General features: G+C 41.4%; 1 protein-coding gene across 3 annotated transcripts; it reads right to left on the bottom strand.

Moving 5' to 3' along the window:
• Positions 1-175: 175 nt before the first annotated feature.
• Positions 176-19,724, bottom strand: rnf34b (ring finger protein 34b). 3 transcript variants are annotated; one of them, XM_019278832.2, is made up of 8 exons: positions 19,471-19,724; positions 11,843-12,061; positions 8,255-8,755; positions 5,449-5,511; positions 5,110-5,311; positions 4,975-4,998; positions 4,020-4,061; positions 176-2,401 (listed from the first exon to the last, which is right to left on the bottom strand). In XM_019278832.2, exons 1-8 carry the CDS (start codon positions 19,474-19,476, stop codon positions 2,217-2,219), a joined length of 1,242 nt encoding a protein of 413 aa, XP_019134377.2. In that variant the 5' UTR covers positions 19,477-19,724; the 3' UTR covers positions 176-2,216. The 3 variants fall into 3 exon arrangements, with proteins under 3 accessions (XP_019134377.2, XP_010744412.3, XP_019134378.2); XM_010746110.3 differs by lacking the exon at positions 4,020-4,061 and having other exon boundaries at positions 19,471-19,723; XM_019278833.2 differs by lacking the exons at positions 4,020-4,061; positions 4,975-4,998 and having other exon boundaries at positions 19,471-19,721.
• Between the last annotated feature and the right edge of the window lie 1,500 nt (positions 19,725-21,224).

Genomic DNA, 21,224 nt, shown 5'->3' with positions numbered 1-21,224 from the left:
AAGTGGCCGTTTGAGGAACTGCAGTTGTTTGATACTTTTGCATTGGCTTCATTTCACAGCCAAGGAGGTTGCTGCTTGGTTCATGCTGAAATATTACTGTTGTTATCAGTGAAAATTCACCCCAAGTGAAGAAAACCAGGTTTACGGATTACAAAATAAAGAGCAGGGTTTAACGTTCTGGTTTGTAGTACTGCATTTTATTGAATCTAATAAATCATTTTTCTCTTGTTTACCAAAATAAAAAGGTTCAACATTCCAAAATATAAAGATCCAGGATTATGAGTGCTCATGATAACCTCCTACTCTGATAATACTGTAGCTGCCCATGAATGACATCTTTGAGAAACAGCAGCATCAACAAACAGACTTTTACAGAGTTACAGTGTTCGTTACAGTGCATGGTGTCAGTGTCGATTTTAGTTTTTTTTTTCTTTTTGGATCTGAAGCAGACGACGACAAAAAGTGCTAGAAAGCGAAAGACCATGACTGACGCAACTTTAATGGTGAGAGATGTGACACGATCAGAGGACCGAGGAACTCGTCTGACCAGCGAAACCAGCAGAAGAAATACATTCTGAAAAAACGGTAGATTTTTTTTATTTTTAAACCTCCAGAATAAGTAGAATTTTAAATCATGTCGTCTCCCAAGTAAATGGAAAAATATACATTTAATGACTTATCAGTAAACAACAATATAAGCTATGCGATTCACTTAACAGCAATTCTTTTTTTTTCTTTTTTTAAACATACCACAGGCATACTGTACACAGATATTTTAGTGACATCTGAGTTAAACTGGGTCTCATGACAAGAAAAACAAAGTTTGTTTTCATTTGCATAACAGGTTAAAGTAAACCAGGACTCCTCTACCTCTTGCTGTGTGATGGATATTTGGAAGGACGCCTCGATAACTTGACTCCCCAAAAAAAAGAAAAGAAAAAGTATGTTGATGTTACAGTCAAAATAGAGGAAGTAGCACCTGTTACCTACCTAAGATTCGACACATTAACGGACAACACAATCAAAGAAAGACACTTGGTAGACTTGGAAACTAAATGGTATTGCTTGGTGGAAGTCTTTAAAAAAACAAAAACAAAAAAAACACTCAAGGTCCACTTATTAGCTTTCTCTGAAGCTTTCAGCTGCATCTCGTGGTCTTCCTCAGGAGAAGGACGACACCATTCACATGATCTCCCCGTCATATACGACCACTCTAGGTCCTGTAATGTAAAGATGACCCACGACAAATTAATGAGCGTCTGCATGATGAAGCTTGTGAAATATGGTTGAAAGTCCAGGAAAAATCTAGCAAGTGGGCCTTGAGTTCTTTTATTTATTCATTTTGTGTGAAACTGCTGTTTCAAAAGTGACGATTTAACTTTTCAGATGTAACAGGAATGTAGTGCGACCACGCGGCCGTTTTACTCTTCGTGTCTTCAGCGGAAATCACTTAACTTTAGATGAGCAGATCTTTCACACTGCAAGTGTTTAACTTTATTTCTTAAAAGTTCATTTGAGAAAAAAAAATAAAAAGAGAGTAAACTATCACACCAAGCTTGCTGGTTATGAGATGCATATACTGTGAAATCTTAACCGATCAAAAGGCATGACGTTTGGCACCTTTGCACCTTCCTGTGTGTGACGAGATGACTCGGTGCATGTGGTGTTCGGATTAACGAATAGACCGTTTCTAAAAACACACGTAAGTCTCTTTTTTTTTTTCTGATATTGCACATCCTAAAGAAGACTGAGGGAGATAACACTATGTCATGTGGCATGACTGTGTAAACCATATTGACTCTAACCCTGGGATCTTATATTTTTTCATCTCTTCACCACACAGAACAACTCAATCCACTTCAAGTATCCACGGGGCCGCCTCCTCCCCTCTCCTGTGAGTAAAATCTAAACAGAGAATAGAGAGTAGAAAGTGATGGCAGGGGTTTCTGCTATGTGTTTAACAGACCAAAGAGAGAAAGAGTGAGTGTCCCAGTGCAGCTGATGACAGTCCACCAGGTAGGAGAAGTGGGACTGGAGTATGAGTTAGTAAAAGGAGGGGGAAGGAAACAAACCGTGGTAGGCAAGAGCAAACAGTCTGGTTTTCAAAGACCCGGGAAGTTGCTCGCGCCTGCTGCAGCATTAGGCCCTGCGAGACGTCATGCACAGCAGTTCATACTCGGTGATAAATTCAGGGCTTGGGGAGAACCACGCAAGTTTTAAGACTTGAAGACGTGCACGGCCCGCACCACGTACTGCCTGCAGATGGGGCACTCGCTCATCCTCTTTCCACATTTGGTGCAGGTTACCATGTGACCACATTCCAGCAGCACACAGTCGATGATGGCGTCCATGCAGATGCGACACAAGTTTTCATCAGCCGCCAGCTGAGTTTTGACACCATCTGCAGATGGAAATATGAACATTTTTTCAGTCACAGTGATTCTCCGCAGGCTCATTAAACTCTAGAGTTCAGTGATGTTGTACAGATGCACTCTGGGAATAACCAACATGTTAAGTCATGAGCAGTACATCCTCTCTTCTACATCCCTACAATCCATCAGGTTTTTACCAGTTATTTACACCTTTACAGTGAAATAAAAACTAAAATACTGTCTATATTTTCAGCTGGTGAACAGTTAGTGGAAACACCATTAATTAATCTGATTCCTACTGACAAGGTAAGTGCAGTTGTGGGACTGGAGGCTTAACACAAATAATCAATATTTTCAGATATGTTTTTTTCTGTGGAGCTTTTATGCCTTTATTGGGTAAGACAACTGTAGAGAGACAGGAAAGGACCACAGAGTGAAACTGAACCTGGCCACTGCGGTAACAATTCAGCGATTTGTATATGAGCTTAACAGGTGAGCTACCACGGCGCCCATCCAGATATGTTTTTAGATTTTTTTCCAACTCAAACATGGAGAAAGATTTAATGTTAAACTAACTGTAAACTTCATTGTACAAGTAGAAGACACGTGTGGCAAAGGGGTGGAGATAAACTGAACTAAAATAAATATCTAAAATAAATAACACCTATTTGAATTCTCTTTGGATAATATTGTTAACCACCACCTATGGATATCTGCCCCGCTGCCGGTTATTATTATCAATACTATTTTATTTATTTTATTTTTTACTTATTTATTTATTTTTATTTATTTACTTACTTTTTTTTATGTATATTTTCTTTTTTCTTTTAAATTCTTATTAATTAACTCTTTGAAGTTAATAAGTGACTATTGCTCGTCTTTTTGTCTTTATTATTGAAGCGTATTACATTTAAATTATTCAATTATTTATTATTCAGTCAATTATTTTTTAGGATTAGATCAAAAACAAACGATGACTGCAATAAAGACTAAAAATATGTCTTCCAAAAAGGTGCAAAAACATTTGCAGATACGTTAAATGTTCACAATAACCGACCTGTTACTTAGAAACAAAAAGCACACATAACACGATGATGTCAGTGCTTTTAAATGTCTGATTGCTGGCTGATAGCTCGCTGGCATAAATCTGACTCCTGCTGCTCACATCTTGTACAAAGGAGAAAAAGCCAATCCGTCTGCAGCCTGTCTGCCGTCGCTACACGTCTGACTATTAAGTGGGCTAATATGATCCTCAAGCCCTTTATGTCAACAAGAGAGCCTTTAGAAAGCTTGACAATGTAATTACACCTGATGGAGACATGCTGCCACTAAGGTAATGTGATGGCTCATCAAGAGGTAAAAGCTCTTAGAGAGTGCATTAATGACAGGATGAGAGGCTGTCCTTCAGAATAAAACAACGTGATGCACACTGTAAAAAGAAACCGGAGTGACAGAATGAGGAGGCACTGAATCAGGCGGAGGATAATGACTCGAGTGACCATAATATGATAAATATGAAGGATGATATGAAGAGTCAAGTGGGTAAAAATGCTGCAGCATGCCTTTACTGTTTACTGCTACCGGATGATCAGTGCGATGTACACGATGAAGAGATGGAAAGAGTGGCTTTTTATAAAAACATCTTACCTCCAACTCCACTGTTGCAGAGAGGTGGAGGATATGCAACCACTTGTATAGATAAGAATAGGCAGTAATAAAGATTAGTTTAGGAAAAAAATGTCGAAGCAAGCAAATTAAAACTAAAATAACATTACAGGAGAGAGATAACTGGATCTGTGTGTCGATTTTATATGTGAATGTTAGTGTTCACGTCAGTGTTGTAGTCAAGACCAGCTAAACCGAGACAGAGGACCAGAGTGTATCAAGACCAAGACAAGACCAAGACTTTGAGGGGTCAAGACGAGACGGATAAGATTTGCCTTATCTCTTTGGGTAAGACATGCACCTCGCAGCCTTCTCAGTAAGCGTATTGCAGAATTTACAGCTGTGTGTTTTCTTTTGGACGCTGTTTCACGGATGAACTTTGATGTTAAGGAAGTCACATTTTGTTACAGGAGGTTTGGCTGATGATCACTTTCTTGCAGTGCGTGTGAACTGCCCTCAACAGTGACAAAAATGTATTGGTGCCATTTGATGCAAAGGTTTACCTAGTTCATGTTCATTTCTTTCTTTTTTTTAATGACCTGCTTGATAAGATACCAAGGAACTTTGCAGCTGTTGGCTCGTGGTCGGTTAAACTTCAACCTGTCCCCTCTTTAGTTTTCTGTGCCACGCCGGTGTTTTCTCTATAACTACAGACTGTGGAACAACTTTTTAAAGTGTAAAAAGTATTTTAAGTTAATTATGAAACTGTGAATAATATGGAAACACTGGTGATATCCCCGCAGCTGTGGTCTTGACCAGTCTTGAAATAAATTCCCAAGTCCTCTTTGTCCGAGAGCGAGACAAGACAGTAAAAACGCAGTCGATTCTGAGACGTTGAAAAAGTGGTCTTGAAGGACTACTACAACACTGGTTCACATTAAGAGTCAATGTCATATTTTAAACCTGTGAAATATGATAATCAAAAAGAAATAATTACCTGCAGTTATGCTCACATTTTCCACTAAAAGAAAAGGAGATTTTTTTTCATATTTTATAATGCAGAATAAATGTAAAAAATATTAAAATGCAAACGATAAAGCATCAAATTAAAAGCGGATTGATCGAAGCTTACTAGACTTCCTGTTCTGCTGATTCTCTCTGTAGAGTCGATGCACTCGCTCCAGCAGCTCCCACTTCTCGCAGCAGCCGGAGTAATTGACAAAGTTCCTGGCGAGAATCTCTTTCAGCTGGCGGACGGAGAGGTTCTCTATCGCCTCTTCATTGTCCAGATCAGACAGCGAGGCCCTGATCCGCCTCTGCGTCGCCGGACTGACCTACAATCCACAAGGGGAGACGGAGCTGTGCTCACTAACACTGTCTGCATTATCTGAATGCCTCATCAGTCCACACAATCCTCCAGTATAAGACACATTTTTATCCTGTAAATGTGCATTAAAAATAAGTTTTGTACCTCCATCATATTTTCAGTGGGCTCCAGGTTCAGGAGAGACGCTGTTGGCGTGTCCTCATGCTCCTGTTTGAGTAAGAAAAACAACAAATCACTCCATGTGCAGCACACAGCACAAAAGTCAAATTATGTTTAAAAGATTTGACCTTGAATTTCAGACTTTAAAAAAGGACAACAAGCCTCCTAACTGCAGATTTAAACTAAACTGATCCGAGTTTGTTTTCTTTTACATTCCTCAACACGATCGTAAAGCAGTACAAGTACCTTGGCACCATCATTGATGACAAGCTGACCTTTGGGCCACAAGTTCAGATCTCATCAGCGCATGTTCTTTTACCAGAAGCTACGCAACTTTAATGTTGACATTCGCCTTTGTGAGCTGGTATGGCTCCCAGACTGCAGACTGAACGACTTACACAGTTTACACGAGACTAGGACGCTGAAGAAGAGGCAGTCAGTCCTGGCCCGACACAAACTCCTGTTTTACAATACTTCCGTCAGACTGCAGATTTGGCCTATCAACATGCAGGACAAATAGACATAAAAACTCCTTTGTTCCTGCTGCCATCTGCCTTTTTAACAGCGAAATGTGACTCATGTATTTATTGTATCATTTTCCGGTTGTTTGTTACTTGCATTTTGGGGATAACCTTGACTTGACTTGATCACAAGATGTACTGTGTCTGATTACAATTCATAAATTTCCTCCACCTCCATATGAGTATCGACATCAAATGACTTCACAGCTCTCTGTTTTCTAATTCTTTCTATTGCAGCTATTCGGATATCTAATCAAAGAACAGAGATGTAAAAAACACTGCTCTTAACACAGCGGTTAATTATTCTCTTTGAAGGTGGAGGTCAGGATTAAAAAGAGAATAAATGGAGATACAGACGGTGTTTTGTAGGAGTGTAAAGCTCCGTTTTATCTAATGCTTTGAAGAGAACACATCGTCTCTTTATTCTTTTATCTGCTTGACAAAAGACAGCACGCAAAATGCTGAAAAAAGCTCAAACTGTGTGATACCACGCTGCCTCTGTTTCTGCACTGTAAAAAGTAAAACCCTCTGCCTGTCTCTGCTTCATCACATTCCAGCAGACGATCATCTTCCCCACCCGAACGAAGATGTGTTAATAATCTATCAGTCAGTGTGGTGGTGCTAGATGCCTGCTCTCAATCCTCAGAGACAAAAACAGAAGCAGCAGCTCTGACAAAGTGCCAAACCTCTCTGGAAGTTACTTTGACTTTGTGTGTTTCATTCAAGCATTTCAAACACGTGGAAGTACTAGAAAGGACTCAGAGAGTGAGGACAAGGCTGCATGATAGCAGAAAATGTTTCTCTTCAATCGTGGGTTACATGCGGCAGATTTCAGTGGTAGTTCAGGAGAAATACTTTGAGACATCCTGACGACAAAAACAAGCAGGACCATGACCAGATATCTTATCTAATCATCGTTTGACCTGCTGAATGTCTGCATTAACATGTTTCCTGCACACTGCAAAAATAGCCCTTCAGTGAAGTAATAACGTCTTATTTCAGGAGGATTAGAGGTTATTTTTACTAGCGACTTGTTCAGGGTGTACCTAATGTCAGCTGGGATCGGCTTCAGCCCCCCCGTGACCCTGATAAAGACGAGCGGTTACTTTTCCTTACCCAGTAATCTTTTTAATCACCATTTGCATATTAAAAAGTTAAATATTAAACCTGTTAACTGATTTAAATCCAAGATCTCCAATACAAACCTTATTAGTTATGTATTAGTTTTCAGCTGGAGCTGACAAGAGACGAAAGGAAATGTGAATTGGGTGGCTGCCACACTGATAACATAATATAGACTGGCATCAGACTTCAAACAACTATGTCCAACAAAAACTATATGAAAATATATACTGTATATAAATAATCTTATATCTATTTATAGATTTCAGATATAAAAACTAGATTTGTGCCCTAATTTTGACAGATTTATCAGGTTTAATACTATAAAATCAATTGTCTCTTTTACATAATATTTTGCTTGTTTGTTAGGTGTTTCGCAGCGTGTATCCACAGATTCCCCTCACGTTGTAAACATAAATAACCTCCATGGCTCCATGAAGCTAAGTGCAAAAGAGAGAGGAAAAAGAGAGATAATCTCTGGTGGGGGGTGAGAGAGGAGGGATGTACTGTAGTGTTTCTGTTGTTCGGTTGCAGCTGTGACGCTGTGGAGGGTTCTCAACCTGTGTGCCTGTTACGTAACAGACTCAGTGTATGTAACCGGGGTTAAGCTGTATCCCTGGCTGGTCTGAGAGCTCTGTGCACACACACATACACACACACAGCCAACACAGCTGTTTTCAGCTGTCACGTGCACATCCAGCTGAACACTGGACCAGCGCTGCAAATCTGAGCGTTTTCAGTATCAATGGAGGGAAAACAATAGTAGATAGTAGATAATAATAGATTTTCAGGGAACAAACAAAGCACCACAGGGACGTCCAAACACAGAGGACAGCACAAAGGGAAGAATCAAGCATGAAACACACTGAATGGATAACTGACATCTAAATATATGCATGAGAGGGCGTTTGTTTGTCTGGAAGTTGAAAGACTTCCCCTGACTTAACGCGGACTCGCTGACACTTGTAAATAAGCTGATTTCACCTTTGAAATTAATTACCCTGGATAGATTGAGGACAGATGTGAAAGAAGTACGGCGTATGTAAATTAGAGAGCATATGTGTGGCTGCACAGTACACAGTGTTAGCTCTGCATGCAGACACGCACTCGACATCAGCTGTGTGTTTTTTTTATGTGTGCACACAAACCTGGCTGGTGGTCCCTGAGCTGTCACTTGGGCTGAGCACGTCTCCCTGAGAGGCGGAGAGGACCGACTGTTCAGAGGTGGAGCGCGTGGCGGAGGGAGGCGAGGCGGCGTGCGAGTGGGGGAGCGAGTGCAGACTGTCTGTGTCATCTCCCCCTTCATCTTCCTCCTCCTCCTCCTCCTCTTCTTCATGCGTGTCCTCTTCTTCCTCCTCTTCTTCTTCTTCCTCCTCCTCCTCGTCCTCTTCCATCACCGGTCTCGGGGTTTCTCTCGTCCCCTGATGACAGAGCACCAGGTCCACCAGGTCCTCTTTCTCCCTGCATGTGTCGGTGGGGATGTTGCGCAGCAGCAGGTACTGGCGAAGGTCCTTCACTCGGAGCTGCATGAGCCGAGGCCTCTGGAAGGCAGTGCCGCGTAGCAGGTGGCAGGTCATGCAGCAGCGCAGGTTCTCCTGCAGCACCGAGCACAGGGCGCAGAAACTCTTCTTACAATCACAGCAGATGTGCTGTCGGAGGGAGGAGAGATTCAAAGACAGACGTGATGTGATGAGCTACATTATAAACACATTTTATTTAAGAAAGTCCATTTTTCGTCAGGTCTAAATAGGCCCTGATGTCTGACTTTTGTTAGCATATAATCCTTCATATCACTTTTGACGAATAAATCAACCATCTACTGAAAAGATTTCACAGATTTGAGCTCTGAAAATGGGCCAATTGATGGAAATAATGCTGTTTGTACTCATTTAAGTCATTGAAAACCATTGAATAATTGAAAGTCATTGAATATTTTGGGTTTTTTGGAATGCCAGTTAAACAAAACAAACAGTCTGAAGATGCATCATGGGAGATTATGATTGGCATTTTTCATTATTTTCCAAAGTTTTATGTAGATTATTTGATTCACTGAAATAAATAGTCGATATCAGAAAAAAAAATCATATTGTGATGGAGATTTTAAACAGATCCCACACAACTACATATTTATTTACCATAATTATGGTAAATAAATGATTTTCCTCTCTTTGATTGTGACAAAGAGAAACCAGCAGCACAACCTAGCAGCCTTATGTCCCAGCTTAGATGAAGAGAAAGAAGTACATCTGAGACCGCTGATCGCTCATATCCTGTGTGCTCAGTCATTTCTTTAGGGAAAAAGTAAAGAGAAATAAACTGTCTGGTGCTGTTTGACATTTTACTCCTGATACACAGCAGCCGAGCAGATTGACACTTCAAATGGGCAGGAAAACCGGTCGGCAACGGCTGTAAACATTTTCTTATCACTTGTGCACAAATGTGCTCTGGTCCACCAGAAGCACATTTCAACTGCAACAGATACTTTTCTTCAATCATTTGTTGTTAATCCCACAGCGTCTATTTTTTTTCCCCACACTATAAAAATATCACGCTAACACACAATGTGTGTGTGTGTGCAGTGTGCGTGGATGACGATAGAGCGATCTGAAGCAGCGAGGAAGCAGCATTTTCATCAGTGTCTCAGTGCGTCTGACTGCCTGACACTCTGCCGCCATTAAACTCTGACACGTTCAGCTGTGCAGAGACCCTGGAAATGCCAGCATGAATACATATGGTGCATGCTCTTAAAGGTCCATGCCAGTGATTTTGCTTTTTTTCCTTTAAAAAAAAAGAAAAAAAGCTGCTGATAATTTTCCAAAACAAAACCACAAGTTTACTTAACAACCTTTAAGCAGCGGTAGTAAAAGTGCTTAGATGTTTTACTGAATGTAAAAAAATACTTCATTACAAGTATGTCCTTTATCCAAAATTACACCTAAATAAAAGGAACAGAAGTATTATCCACAAAATATACTTAGAAATTATTTATTATTATATATGACATTATTGGATTGTTAAAGCAACAATGTGTAACTTTTCTACCATAAATTGACAGATTTAAATTTAATATAAATTCAGATTTGACTTGTTATCAGGTGAAGTACGTAGCACTTTACGGCACTAAGTCACACACCACCAATTATTTTATTGATTTTGGTAAATCTGGATCATACTTTATGGAGAAAATGTTTTCTGATGTCCTCCAGCTGCTCTGACTCAACTCTCTGTGATTTACAGTTTCCTGATGGACAGTAAAGTACACTGCTGTGATCTATAGCTGCTGTTAGCTGCTGTTAGCTCAGTTTGTCAGCTGTGATGCCCGTACTGTGAGCTCAGAGCCACAGGGGAGTTCTAGTTTTTCTACCACACATATTTTGAAGCACCGGTAACAGAAGGGTGTCAGGTGAATGCTGATGGGGAGCAGAGCTGGTGTTGCGCCAGAACCAGAGCCAGGCAAGCGGACAATGTAACTGGGTTAGCAGCCTCTGTGGATATAGTGATAGAGGCAAATAGGACTTTGACAGAGGAGGCTAAGAAGAGAATAAGAGAGAATGACCAAGCAAGAGGCTGTTGGACAAGAGTAAATCTGGGACTGACTTTTAGTTGTTGGCGAGAGCTCGGTGAAATAAAAGGCTCAAACACAGACTGGGCTTCTTGCTGTTGGACTAGTTAGTAATATCAGCTGGCTGCTATGTTTTGTGTTGTTGACCTTGCTTGATGTTGACCTTGCCGAGTTGCTAGTTGTTGATCAGAAGTAATAAAATCATAACAAATACTCATTTACTGTGTAATACGGGGCACTAAAGCACAAAAATTCTAACAACTAATTTTACCACTCTAGGCTAGACAATAAATTCAGATTATTTATGTTTTTATGTGAAAACTACTACCTATCTGAAAGGTAGTAACTCTCAAATGTGGTGAAGTATAAAGTAGCATAAATGGTAAATAAGGTGCTCTGTCACCCCTGAGAGAAACCCCGAGACCAGAGAAAGAATAGAAGAGGAGGACGAGGAGGAGGAGGAAGATGACACAGCACTCTGAAGTAAAATACCTCAAAATTGTACTTCTGAGTAAAGTAAATTTACTTTCCATCACTGACCTTAAGACAGACGTCAGTTTCCTTTTATATATTGAAGCTATCTTTATATTTATTACATTATACAGACGTTATCATCCTCCATGTGCCCGTGGTGGCCTTAATTGAGCCTCCGCCTCGTTTGCTGGCTGTTATTCTGTTCTATTAATGCCTGTCTGTTCCTGTTATTTTATTTCTGTTAACGGTTGACAGGTCGTTGCTGTAAAATAGCGTAATGAATGTTCAGCCAATCATCTAAATAAATAAAGATGAAATAAATGAGCCGTACCTTGTCAGTGATACAACCCTGAAAGACAAGCTAAATGATGTGCTAACCAAATCAATATGTTTTCAGAGGTTTTTGTTCAGCGAGTGAATTATGGATGTCATTTTTTCTTGAATGCACCGTGGAGTCCCGGCTCACAACAGCACGCAATGATTACATAATTCAGACATTAAAAAAAAAAAGCTGGGTGAACGTTGACTGTGAAAGATTACTCAAGCAAGTCTCTGCAAGGTGATTTTCATATCGTACTGACACGGAGTGAAACCAGGCAGCTTCTCCTGTAACGCACAGTGAATAAGATTTGCATTTAAGAGGCTAAAAAATGCTTGTGTGCTCTTTTGATAGACCCTCCTCCATGAACCTTATGTTCACCTTGCGTCTGAAGACAGAGAAGGCCAGTCCGCAGGCCTTGCACAGCTGTCCGGCGCTCCCTGAGCTGGTGGGGGGGTAGGTGGAGTACCCAGCGCTGGGGGCAAAGCGGAAGGGCCCCGCCCCTGCTCCGAACCCCGGCTGCTGCGCCCGCACCGTGCCCGTGCCCATCACCTCGTTCAGCAGCCCACAGCATGACGCCCACATGGACGATGCCCCTGCCTACAGAGTACACACAGAAAAACACACACAGAAGTTAATTTAAAGATCTCAAATATCTTTATGAATATCAGGAGGATTGTTATCGCTGTACTGTTACTATCCTTGATGTCCAGTTCATAATTTTATACACATTTCCCCAAAATTCAGGGACTCCTTGTGTGGCGTGTGGAAGCATTTTATTCAAGTTTAATTGGTCCTCTGTCTGTATATCAACAAAACATTTGAAAAAACTATTCCTATTAATATCATATCATGTGATATTTGAACCATATCACACAGTCCGTTGCTCAGTAATACCAAAAACGACTTAAGGAGATAATCTCCTTTGAGAAAAAACAAGGATGAGAAGAGAGAGAGAGGACGGGGAGAGATACATTATTGAGTGTGCTCTGTCAGAGTCTGAGGTTAGAGATAATTAGACAGAAGTAGAGTCTAAAAGCTCCTATTAATGACAATCTCCAAAGAGAGCTGTGGGTTACATTTCACAGTCACTGCATTATTTTGTACAACTTGATAAACAAATGAGCCTCAGAGAAGCAGAGGGTGTGTTAAGAGCCTCAGCCACGCAACAAATATCTTGTGAGAGTCAAAAGGGAGGAAGGTGGTGGACGTTATGCAGCCTCTGCATGTCCTGAGGAAACTAGCTTTAAGAGTACTCAGCCTGTTAAAGTTAAAGAGAACGTCCTTCCGCAAAAGAGTCAGTCGGATGTGTTTTCCGACCACGAGATGGGCCGGAGACAGGGAGCAAAGATGGCGTGATGGGAGCCACGGCTCCTTGGAGCATACTGATGAGACGAGGAGGGAGGAGGGGAGGACAGCGAGGAGAGAATATGTCTTCTGTTGTTCCCCCAGCCTGCAGAATCAATAGCTGACATGAGCATAATGTAAGCCCTCTGTGGTTGTTGGCTCTATGTGGAAAACAATGGAATTCACAGGGTCCCGCCACATCTCTTCTTAAGGCGGCGCTCTGCTCCGACTTGTCACAAACACCGTGTGATCCGACCTCACCCATCTGCTTAGGGATTCGTTATGTAATCCGAGGAACGAGGCACTATATGTGGAGTCATGGCGAGGGGGAGGAAGGTCTGACCCTGCTGAACTGAGACAGTCAGAGTGGTATTATCATTAAAACTGGACATTTATGAATGGTTTGTTTGACTGTCACGCCCACAGCCAAAGATAACATCTTTAAATAGCTTGTTTTGTCTGAGCAATGGCTTAAAAGCTGATAAAAAGAATCAGCAAATGCTCAGATATGAGAAGCCAGAAGCAGTGGATGTTTGGTGTTATCGTTTCATAAATGACTTAAAGGTTTAATCAGTTCATTTCCTGCCATCGTGATGTGTTTCTGCACGAATATTTTGTGTATTTCTGGCGTTAAGTCTTCCACAAGCAGCTCACTTTATCTTTATTCTGATATAGTCCTCTAGCTTTATGTGCACAATAAAACCATGATGCAGAACAACTTGGAAGTATTTGCCTGTGGCATAAACTTGACCCGATGTTCAGCTGCTAAAAAGTCTCCCAGGTTAGATTCAGACTGCTACAAATGGTAGTGAAACCGCTAAAAGGAATATTTACTGCATTCTCCAGGATGAGGAGCCGCTGCAGTCTGGCCATGAAATCAGTCTCATCTGGATTTGAGCCAGAAGCACGAGTTCCCTCTGTCACTTCAATTAGCACACTGTAAGATCTGCGGGCAGGGAGTCCCAAACAAACAAGTGACAAGAGCAAACATCACATGAAGTCATTTAGTTTTTTACCTTATCTTTGAGATTTTCTCTATCACTTCACCTTAACATCCAGGGTCATGCATTCTCATAATTCCAGTCACCTTTCAGTCAAATATTTAAGATATTTCTCACACTGATGCTGCATATTCAAAATACCAAATAGGGTCAGCAAACAATCCAGCACCAGTGTGCACGCAAACAAACACAAACACTGAGGGAGGGCAAAGCTGCAAAAAGTAACTAAGATGCAGATTTAAATAGAAAAACCCCAAAAGGAGGGGAAAACAACCCAGCAACGCTCAGTGCCTCGTGCGGACTGACGGTGGTCTGACCTCATAAAACTCAGTTTTTTTAGGATCAAATCTCAAAACTTGCAACGACACAGACAAGTGTAACCATATGGGAGTCTAAATGGGTCATGTGAAGACTGGAGCGATTAACTAGAACTGAAATAACACCAAGTAAGAAGACTTCACTTCATCAAGTGACTTTTCATACAGTTCTGGGCCTCTACTGAATTATCTGCTGCTGTAAAGTTTACCATGAAGTTTACCAAGTGACAACAGTAAGGACGACTGTAAACACTGATGTGATTAATTCATTCATGTTGTTGTTATTTTAAATTTCAGTTTGATCGACATGAATGTTAGATTAGGTAGGACATTTATATGAAATATAGTATTTAGTTGCATTATGGGAAATGTAGTATCCAGTGTTCACAGTATCTACAACAGGACCTAAAATATTTCAGCCTCTGCTGCTTTGATTTTTATCGTTCTTTTAAAAAAGGTCCACTGTGTCGAATTTAGTTGCATCTAGTTGCAATCTCTTAGCCTTCCTAGTGTAAAGGAGAAATAACACTTGAAAGGACTTCAAAGTTTGTCTGTTCTGGGCTACTGTAGAAACAGTGTTTCAACATGGCCGTCTCTGTGAAAGAGGACCCGCTCCCAGTGTTTGTTTGTTTTTTTCTTATTTTCAGGTGATGAAAACAAAAAATATTCCATGTCTGCCTTATTCTAAAAATAAAGGCCCCAAATCTTACACACTGGACCTTTAACACTCTGTCTCTCTCTTGTTCTCCAGCTTAATCAAAGTTCAGTGCTACATTTCTGGAGTACTACCTTTAGTATTAGTCTATGATAGGTGTAGATGATATGGATATACAGTATAGGAGTCTTGAACCATCCCTTAGTGATGCTGCTATAGGCCTAGACTGTCTGGGGATTTCCCATGATGCACTGAGCTCTTCTTCTCTCCCTCTGTACACATTCATGTCCTATTAATGCATGTTACTAACTTAGCTTCTTCCCTGGAGTTTTTCTGCTTTCTCGTCTCACAGGTTCTCATGGATCGTAGCTACGACAACATCTCCAATTGGTCGAGTCTTCTGCTGTGATCCTGCTTGGCATTCACTACATATACCTGTCATACATATACATATACCCATCCCCCCTCTCCTTCTCTGGAGTCAACCAGTCGCGGCAGATGAGCTCAGTTCTGCTCGAGGTTTCTGCCTCTTAAAGGAAGTTTTTCCTCGCCGCCATTAGGAAGTGCTTGCACATGGTGGGAATCGTTGGTCTCTGTTTATGATTTTAGGAATCTGGTCTAGACCTGCTCTATATGGAAAGTGTCATAAGACAATTTTTGTTATGATTTGGCACTATATAAATAAAATTGGACTGGATTTTTTCTGGAATTTCAACTGAGAAACATGTTTTTGGTTAATTTACCACCTGAACTAATGGTAAATACTGTAAATACATAAAGCAGTCCTGCTCAGTGATTTGTAAAAATCTCCACTATAATCTATTAGAAATAAGATGATATCTACATCTGTATGAACAGTAACAAAACCTCTGATCATCTTCAGGTGTAGATCGTCCCTAGTCTATGCATGTGCAAGCATGCTATAGTCATCAATAATATAGAGAGTATTATGATGATTTTCAGTGTACACAGCTGTGCCCTATCTTATAGTCATCATTCACTATCTTTCCATCAGCCGCTGTCTCTCTCTCTCACACACATTTCATTTCCTCTTTCTCTCTCTGCTCAATCTTTCCCCTTTTTTTCCTGTGAATAAACTGGAAATGTCACTCACGCTGTGAGAAGTTAATTTGTGCCTCACTGTTGAGACAGCGGAGAAATGTTGCCACAGAAAATAAAACTAATTCATTGCTGCCTTTAATTTATTTGTCTAAAAAAAATATATATGATGAGAATAGATGTAATAGTGCATCTAAAATCAGGCATTTTAATCTCAGAGATGCTGTGACGTCTGCTGTGGAGCCTGCAGATGTCAAATCCAGTCAAGTCTGGAAAGATATATTCAAATAAAACTCAAGCTGCTACCAGCTAAGTTTGGATTTGTGTCTGCAAAATAACAGATTTAAACAGTTTACTCCAAAGGCGGAGGATGACTCGGGGAGGATTTATCCTGGAGAATACTTTTGATGCAGTAATACAAAGAGATATAGACTGCTGCAGAATTTGTCCTGCAATATGAAAACATGACTGGACTATTTTACAAGCACCACCACAAATCTGCTGTGCCCTCTGGACTCTCTTTATAGCTCCTTCGTCTGCTTAAAAAGTCAGCCCTAACTGAGTTTAACCTCATTTGGGATAATCACGATCCACTATGCAACATCATAATACATCTTATAATTTCATCAGAGAATTGGGAGTCCGTGATGTACAGTACGTGCCAGGATTGTAAGTGTATAAAAAAAAATCGAACTTGCATTTTAAAATGCAGAGTCACAGGTCTATCCCTGATTAAAAATAGCATCAATAACAAACCGTGCAGCAGTCTTCCCTGTTTTGTGACGTGTGCTTACACAATTCAGCTAACGGCGTCTGTTCCACAGGGGCAGAAAAGCTGCTTTTCAGTATAAACCCGATTATTCAATCACATCCATTTTGTATTCCTGGGACACCGTGAGTGATGATGTGCCTTAGGAAAATGAACTACGCTGTCCAACAAGAGTTAAGCACCTCTATACATTGTCCGCTTATCCTTATCAGGGTCTCGAAGGGCTGGAGCCAATCCCAGCTGACAGTGGATGAGAGGCAGGGTACACCCTGGACAGGTCGCCAGTTCATTACAAGCCTGACACAAAGACAAACAGCCATTCACACTCAGGCAATTTAGAGAATCCACAACAACACTGAAACATGCCAACTTCACACAGAAAGGCACAAGCCGGGGTTCGAGCAGAGACCTTCTTGCTGTGAGACAGTGTTAACCACTGCACCACCGTGTCGCCCTCCACAACATTTGAAAGACAGCGTTCAAATGCTTGACCTGCAGAAAATATACTTTCATATCAACTGTGAAGAATTATTGTTATTGTTATACTGTGTGTGATCAAAGCTATTTTCTGTTGAGCAGCAGAAAATCAACCACGTGATCGCGACCTACAAACCATTGTAGTGACTCTAAATAACTAGTACTCAAACTGTAGTACAGGTACCTTCCCTTTCCTTAAATAGAACGCAAAGGAATCCTTGAATATATATTTTAAATTAAATAAATTAATCTAGAAACATTTCACACCAACAACACTACAAGATTTAGAATGAAAACTATGAAAGCCTGTCCACAATCACATTACGTTCATGCAGGCAGCGGGTAAACGAAAGGTAAATGGTGAATGGACTGTACCTATAGAACGCCTTTCTGGTCTTCTGACCTCTTAAAGCGCTTTTACACTACGTGTCTCATTCACCCATTCAACCACATTCATACATTCAGTATGCTCATCAGTTTTTGGGGGCGAATCATTCATACACAGTCACACACCGATGGCTCTCAGGAGCAATTTGGGGTTCAGTATCTTGCACTACGACATGCAGACTGGAGGAGCCAAGAATCGAATCACCGATCATCTTAGATTAATGGACGACCCACTCTACCTCCTGTACCTCCTGTGAAGCAAGCATACGTCCATGATTAATTATGAGCTAAAATGTGATGGGGAGATAGTGAGTGAAGGTAAAACTAATGGGTCAAAAACAGTGTAATCGTGACTCCAAATGGGAGAGAGAGATGTGGATTAGGAGTACACCTTTTCCACCCAAGTAGCTCCGAGGCTTGAACTGGTTCAGGATTCAACAACAGGCAATAATAACCTTCCTCCTGCTGTCTATCGGTGAATAGGGTCGGCCTTATACTGAACCGAATATATTCTGAGGTGGTACGTTTGAGAGGTTTGAGAAACGCTGCTCTAAACGCTTCATATACTGTCGCCATGTTTATTCCACCACAACGCATCATGTCTCATGAGCTCCTTGTATGTTTTACGTCAATAAAATTAACCAGTAGCTGCATATTTGAATTTTATGGAGGGCAAATATTTTGAGTAGCCAGGCAGATGAGATGAAGTAATCAGCTCAGTGCTGAACATTATATAACAGGCTGAATGCTGAAATAAAACCTACACAGACGGGCGGCTTTACTCCAAAACATACAGTGTACATTTAAAAAACAGGATGTGGTGATCACTTTCATGTGTCTTCATAATCTTTCTCCTCTTTTACCTCCAGAGATGATATTTAGATATAAAACATACCTGAGCAGCCAGAGCTGTGCAGCCAGTCACCTATTTAGCTTGCAGCTCTTGCTTTGGGGAAACCCTTCGTCCTGGCACACAAATCACAGTATTTCACTGTGAAATATAGTCCAAAACGGTGCTAGGAAATCAATGTACTTAGTTAATTCGAGGTTTGACACTGGTGCATTCAAATAGGAAGAAGCATCAGCGTAACTGCAATAACAAGTCATTAACTGCCCCAAACATTCTTCATAATGTGTGTGCACAGTGCCAATGATGATGATGATGATGATGATGATGATGATGATGATGATGGTTGTAGTGGCAGCCCTGCCTGCCTCCACCCCCTCACCTTTCACCGTGACTCCTGCCGCCACCAGAGCACCAATGACATCATCGCCATCATCATCTTCATCATTATCAATCCTGAGCTGCCAGACAGCATCCTTCTCTGTGCTGCAGCACACACATACACAACAAACACACACACACACACACACACACACACACACACACACACACACACACACTCCACGGAGCGGAAGGAGACTCCTGGCACAGCTTGGACCTGAGAGGTGAATCTCTTTTTGTGTGTGTGTGTGTGTGTGTGTGTGTGTATGCACCGAGACGTCCCCCAAACATCCCCGCACTCACTCACTCGCTGACCGCAGTCTCTATCTCATTAAAGCGGATTAGAGCCTGACGATGAATGGACGTCGCTCCAGCGGCTTTAGTCTACTGAACTATCACACTGGGGTCAAAGCAGGCTCATTAAAAGGGCTACACATTGTACCCACTGTTTATTGGGACGACTGGAGATGCAGGAGAAGCATTTCCAAGCTTGCAACCTCGCCAGGGAGAAAAAAAAAAAAAAAAAAAAACCCAGACTGACAGAGCTGGAAGGGCAGCGGCGAGGAAATATGTGACGACAAGTTAAAAATCAAGCTGTGAATCCCGCATTTAAACGCAAGCCTGTTGATATAATTGCATCTAAGTGCACGCAAACACATTTAATTGCCATTAGGAAGGAGGTATTCCCTGCCTGTCGGTGCAGCATCGTGCGTAAATCACAAGAAATCTGCATCGTAACCACAAACCGACCTGCAACTCGATCACATACCTTCATTGCACCTCCCGTTTGAGGAATATGCCGAGTAATGTCAGGACGACGACCATTGCAAGTGCACAGGGAATCAAACCATTACGTCTTCCCTCTCTACAGCTGCCTGTGTGTGTGGAGTAAGCATAACGTAATGGCCAAAGAGTGCCGCAGCCAACCACAGAGCGCACACAGCCGCTGGTATCTTTAGCAGCCAATCCGCCTGAACACATCGCACGGAGTGGGCGTTCAGTGCCGTGCGTAAAGACGCATGTGTGAGCCTGTCCGACGGCGACGCATCGCATCATGCTATTTTCACCGCCCCACAATGAACTTATTTTGTCTTATAATAAGTGTGGCAGGTGTCTGATCAGCTTAACTGCATCACACCTGGGTTATTTGTTTCGGTTTATTTCACATCACTAAAATATTCTGCACCCTTGATTTAAGCTGAAAAGACAAATCAACTTGAAGAATCTTTTTTTCTTACACGCTCTTTCTTCAATCACAGGAGGTAAAACCAAGATTATCATCAGCTCCAACACATGCAGAGCTATTTCTGTACGCTTGGTACCAAAACTAAATGCGTCTACAATCTTATTTCCCGCCATATTTAGCCTGTGTGTGTGTGTGTGTGTGTGTGTGTGTGTGTGTGTGTGTGTGTGTGTGTGTGTGTGTGTGTGTGTGTGTGACTGTGCGGCTGCAGTAAAGAGATTAGAGAGGGGTTTTCTTACATTTACATCACCAGTACTGCTGTGGGCCCGCAGGGGGCAGCAAACAGCGCTGCAACAACTTTATTATCATTCAGACATAACTGAGCCGCAGGGAGGGAAGTTTGTTCATGCTGTTCATTATGCATAATGCAGCTGAAATCATACAGGACTCATAAGTTATGCAGCTGTTGCAGCAGAAGTGCATTTAAGTTTGTGACTGTACAGCGTCATGCTGTTCATACATCAAACTGTGACCCTGCTACATTGAATTTATTTCACACAACCACATTAAAAGATCTGCAGAGGCCTACAGGCCACCAGTGACACACTTTAAGAGCTCCAAGATTCGGCCTGAATATTTTTCCACAGTGTTCAAACGTCATGTTAGAGGATGGAAGTGTGCAAACAGTTTCTCACATTTGGGGCAGTGGGATTTGTTGATTGTTTTAAATAGTACCTGACAATGTGGTATAAGGGTTTCCTGAATGATGTTTGTGTGGGGCCTTCCTGTGTGGAGTTTGCATGTTCTCCCCTCTCCGGGTACGCTGGCTTCCTCCCACAGTCTAAAGACATGCAGGTGACTCTAAATTGGCCATAGGTGTGAATATGAATGTCAGTGGTTGCCTGTGATGAACTGGTGACTTGTCCAGGGTGTATCCTGGCTCTTGCTCAGTGCTAGCTGGGATAGACTCCAGCCCCAGCATCCCTGATGAGGATAAGTGGTTACAGAGAATGCATGGATGGATTTTGTTCTGCATGCTTATAAATTGTCTCAATAACTTAATTTCAATTGTATATTTTGATTTTAGGGTGAGTCCAGGGACTACAGATGACAAATAGCCTCTTAGATAACTCATTTATAGAAATGTTTTATTAATGTGCACTGTCCCTTAAAATAACCAACAAATTATTACATTAAAAATGTATTTAAGTTTACCCGTATTACAACATCCTCTGATCTTTAGTGAGGGGTCAAACATTGCTCATACTTTGGTGTTATTGACTTTAATCTAACATATCTGCCTCTGAGATTTCTGCCTTTACCCAAATACAATGATGGTA

This window comes from Larimichthys crocea, chromosome IX (assembly GCF_000972845.2).
Source record: "Larimichthys crocea isolate SSNF chromosome IX, L_crocea_2.0, whole genome shotgun sequence".
NCBI classification, from domain to species: domain Eukaryota; kingdom Metazoa; phylum Chordata; class Actinopteri; family Sciaenidae; genus Larimichthys; species Larimichthys crocea.
This window is presented reverse-complemented; position numbering and strand designations above follow the sequence as displayed.

Bases quoted from the DNA above. Each gene is read 5' to 3' on its own strand.
- rnf34b (XM_019278832.2), bottom strand. The intron at 8,756-11,842 runs GTGAACATAAGG...TCCCTCCGACAG, and splicing joins TCTCTGTCTTCAGACGCAAG to CACATCTGCTGTGATTGTAA. The intron at 4,999-5,109 runs GTAAGCTTCGAT...CTTTTCTTTTAG, and splicing joins TCAGCAGAACAGGAAGTCTA to TGGAAAATGTGAGCATAACT.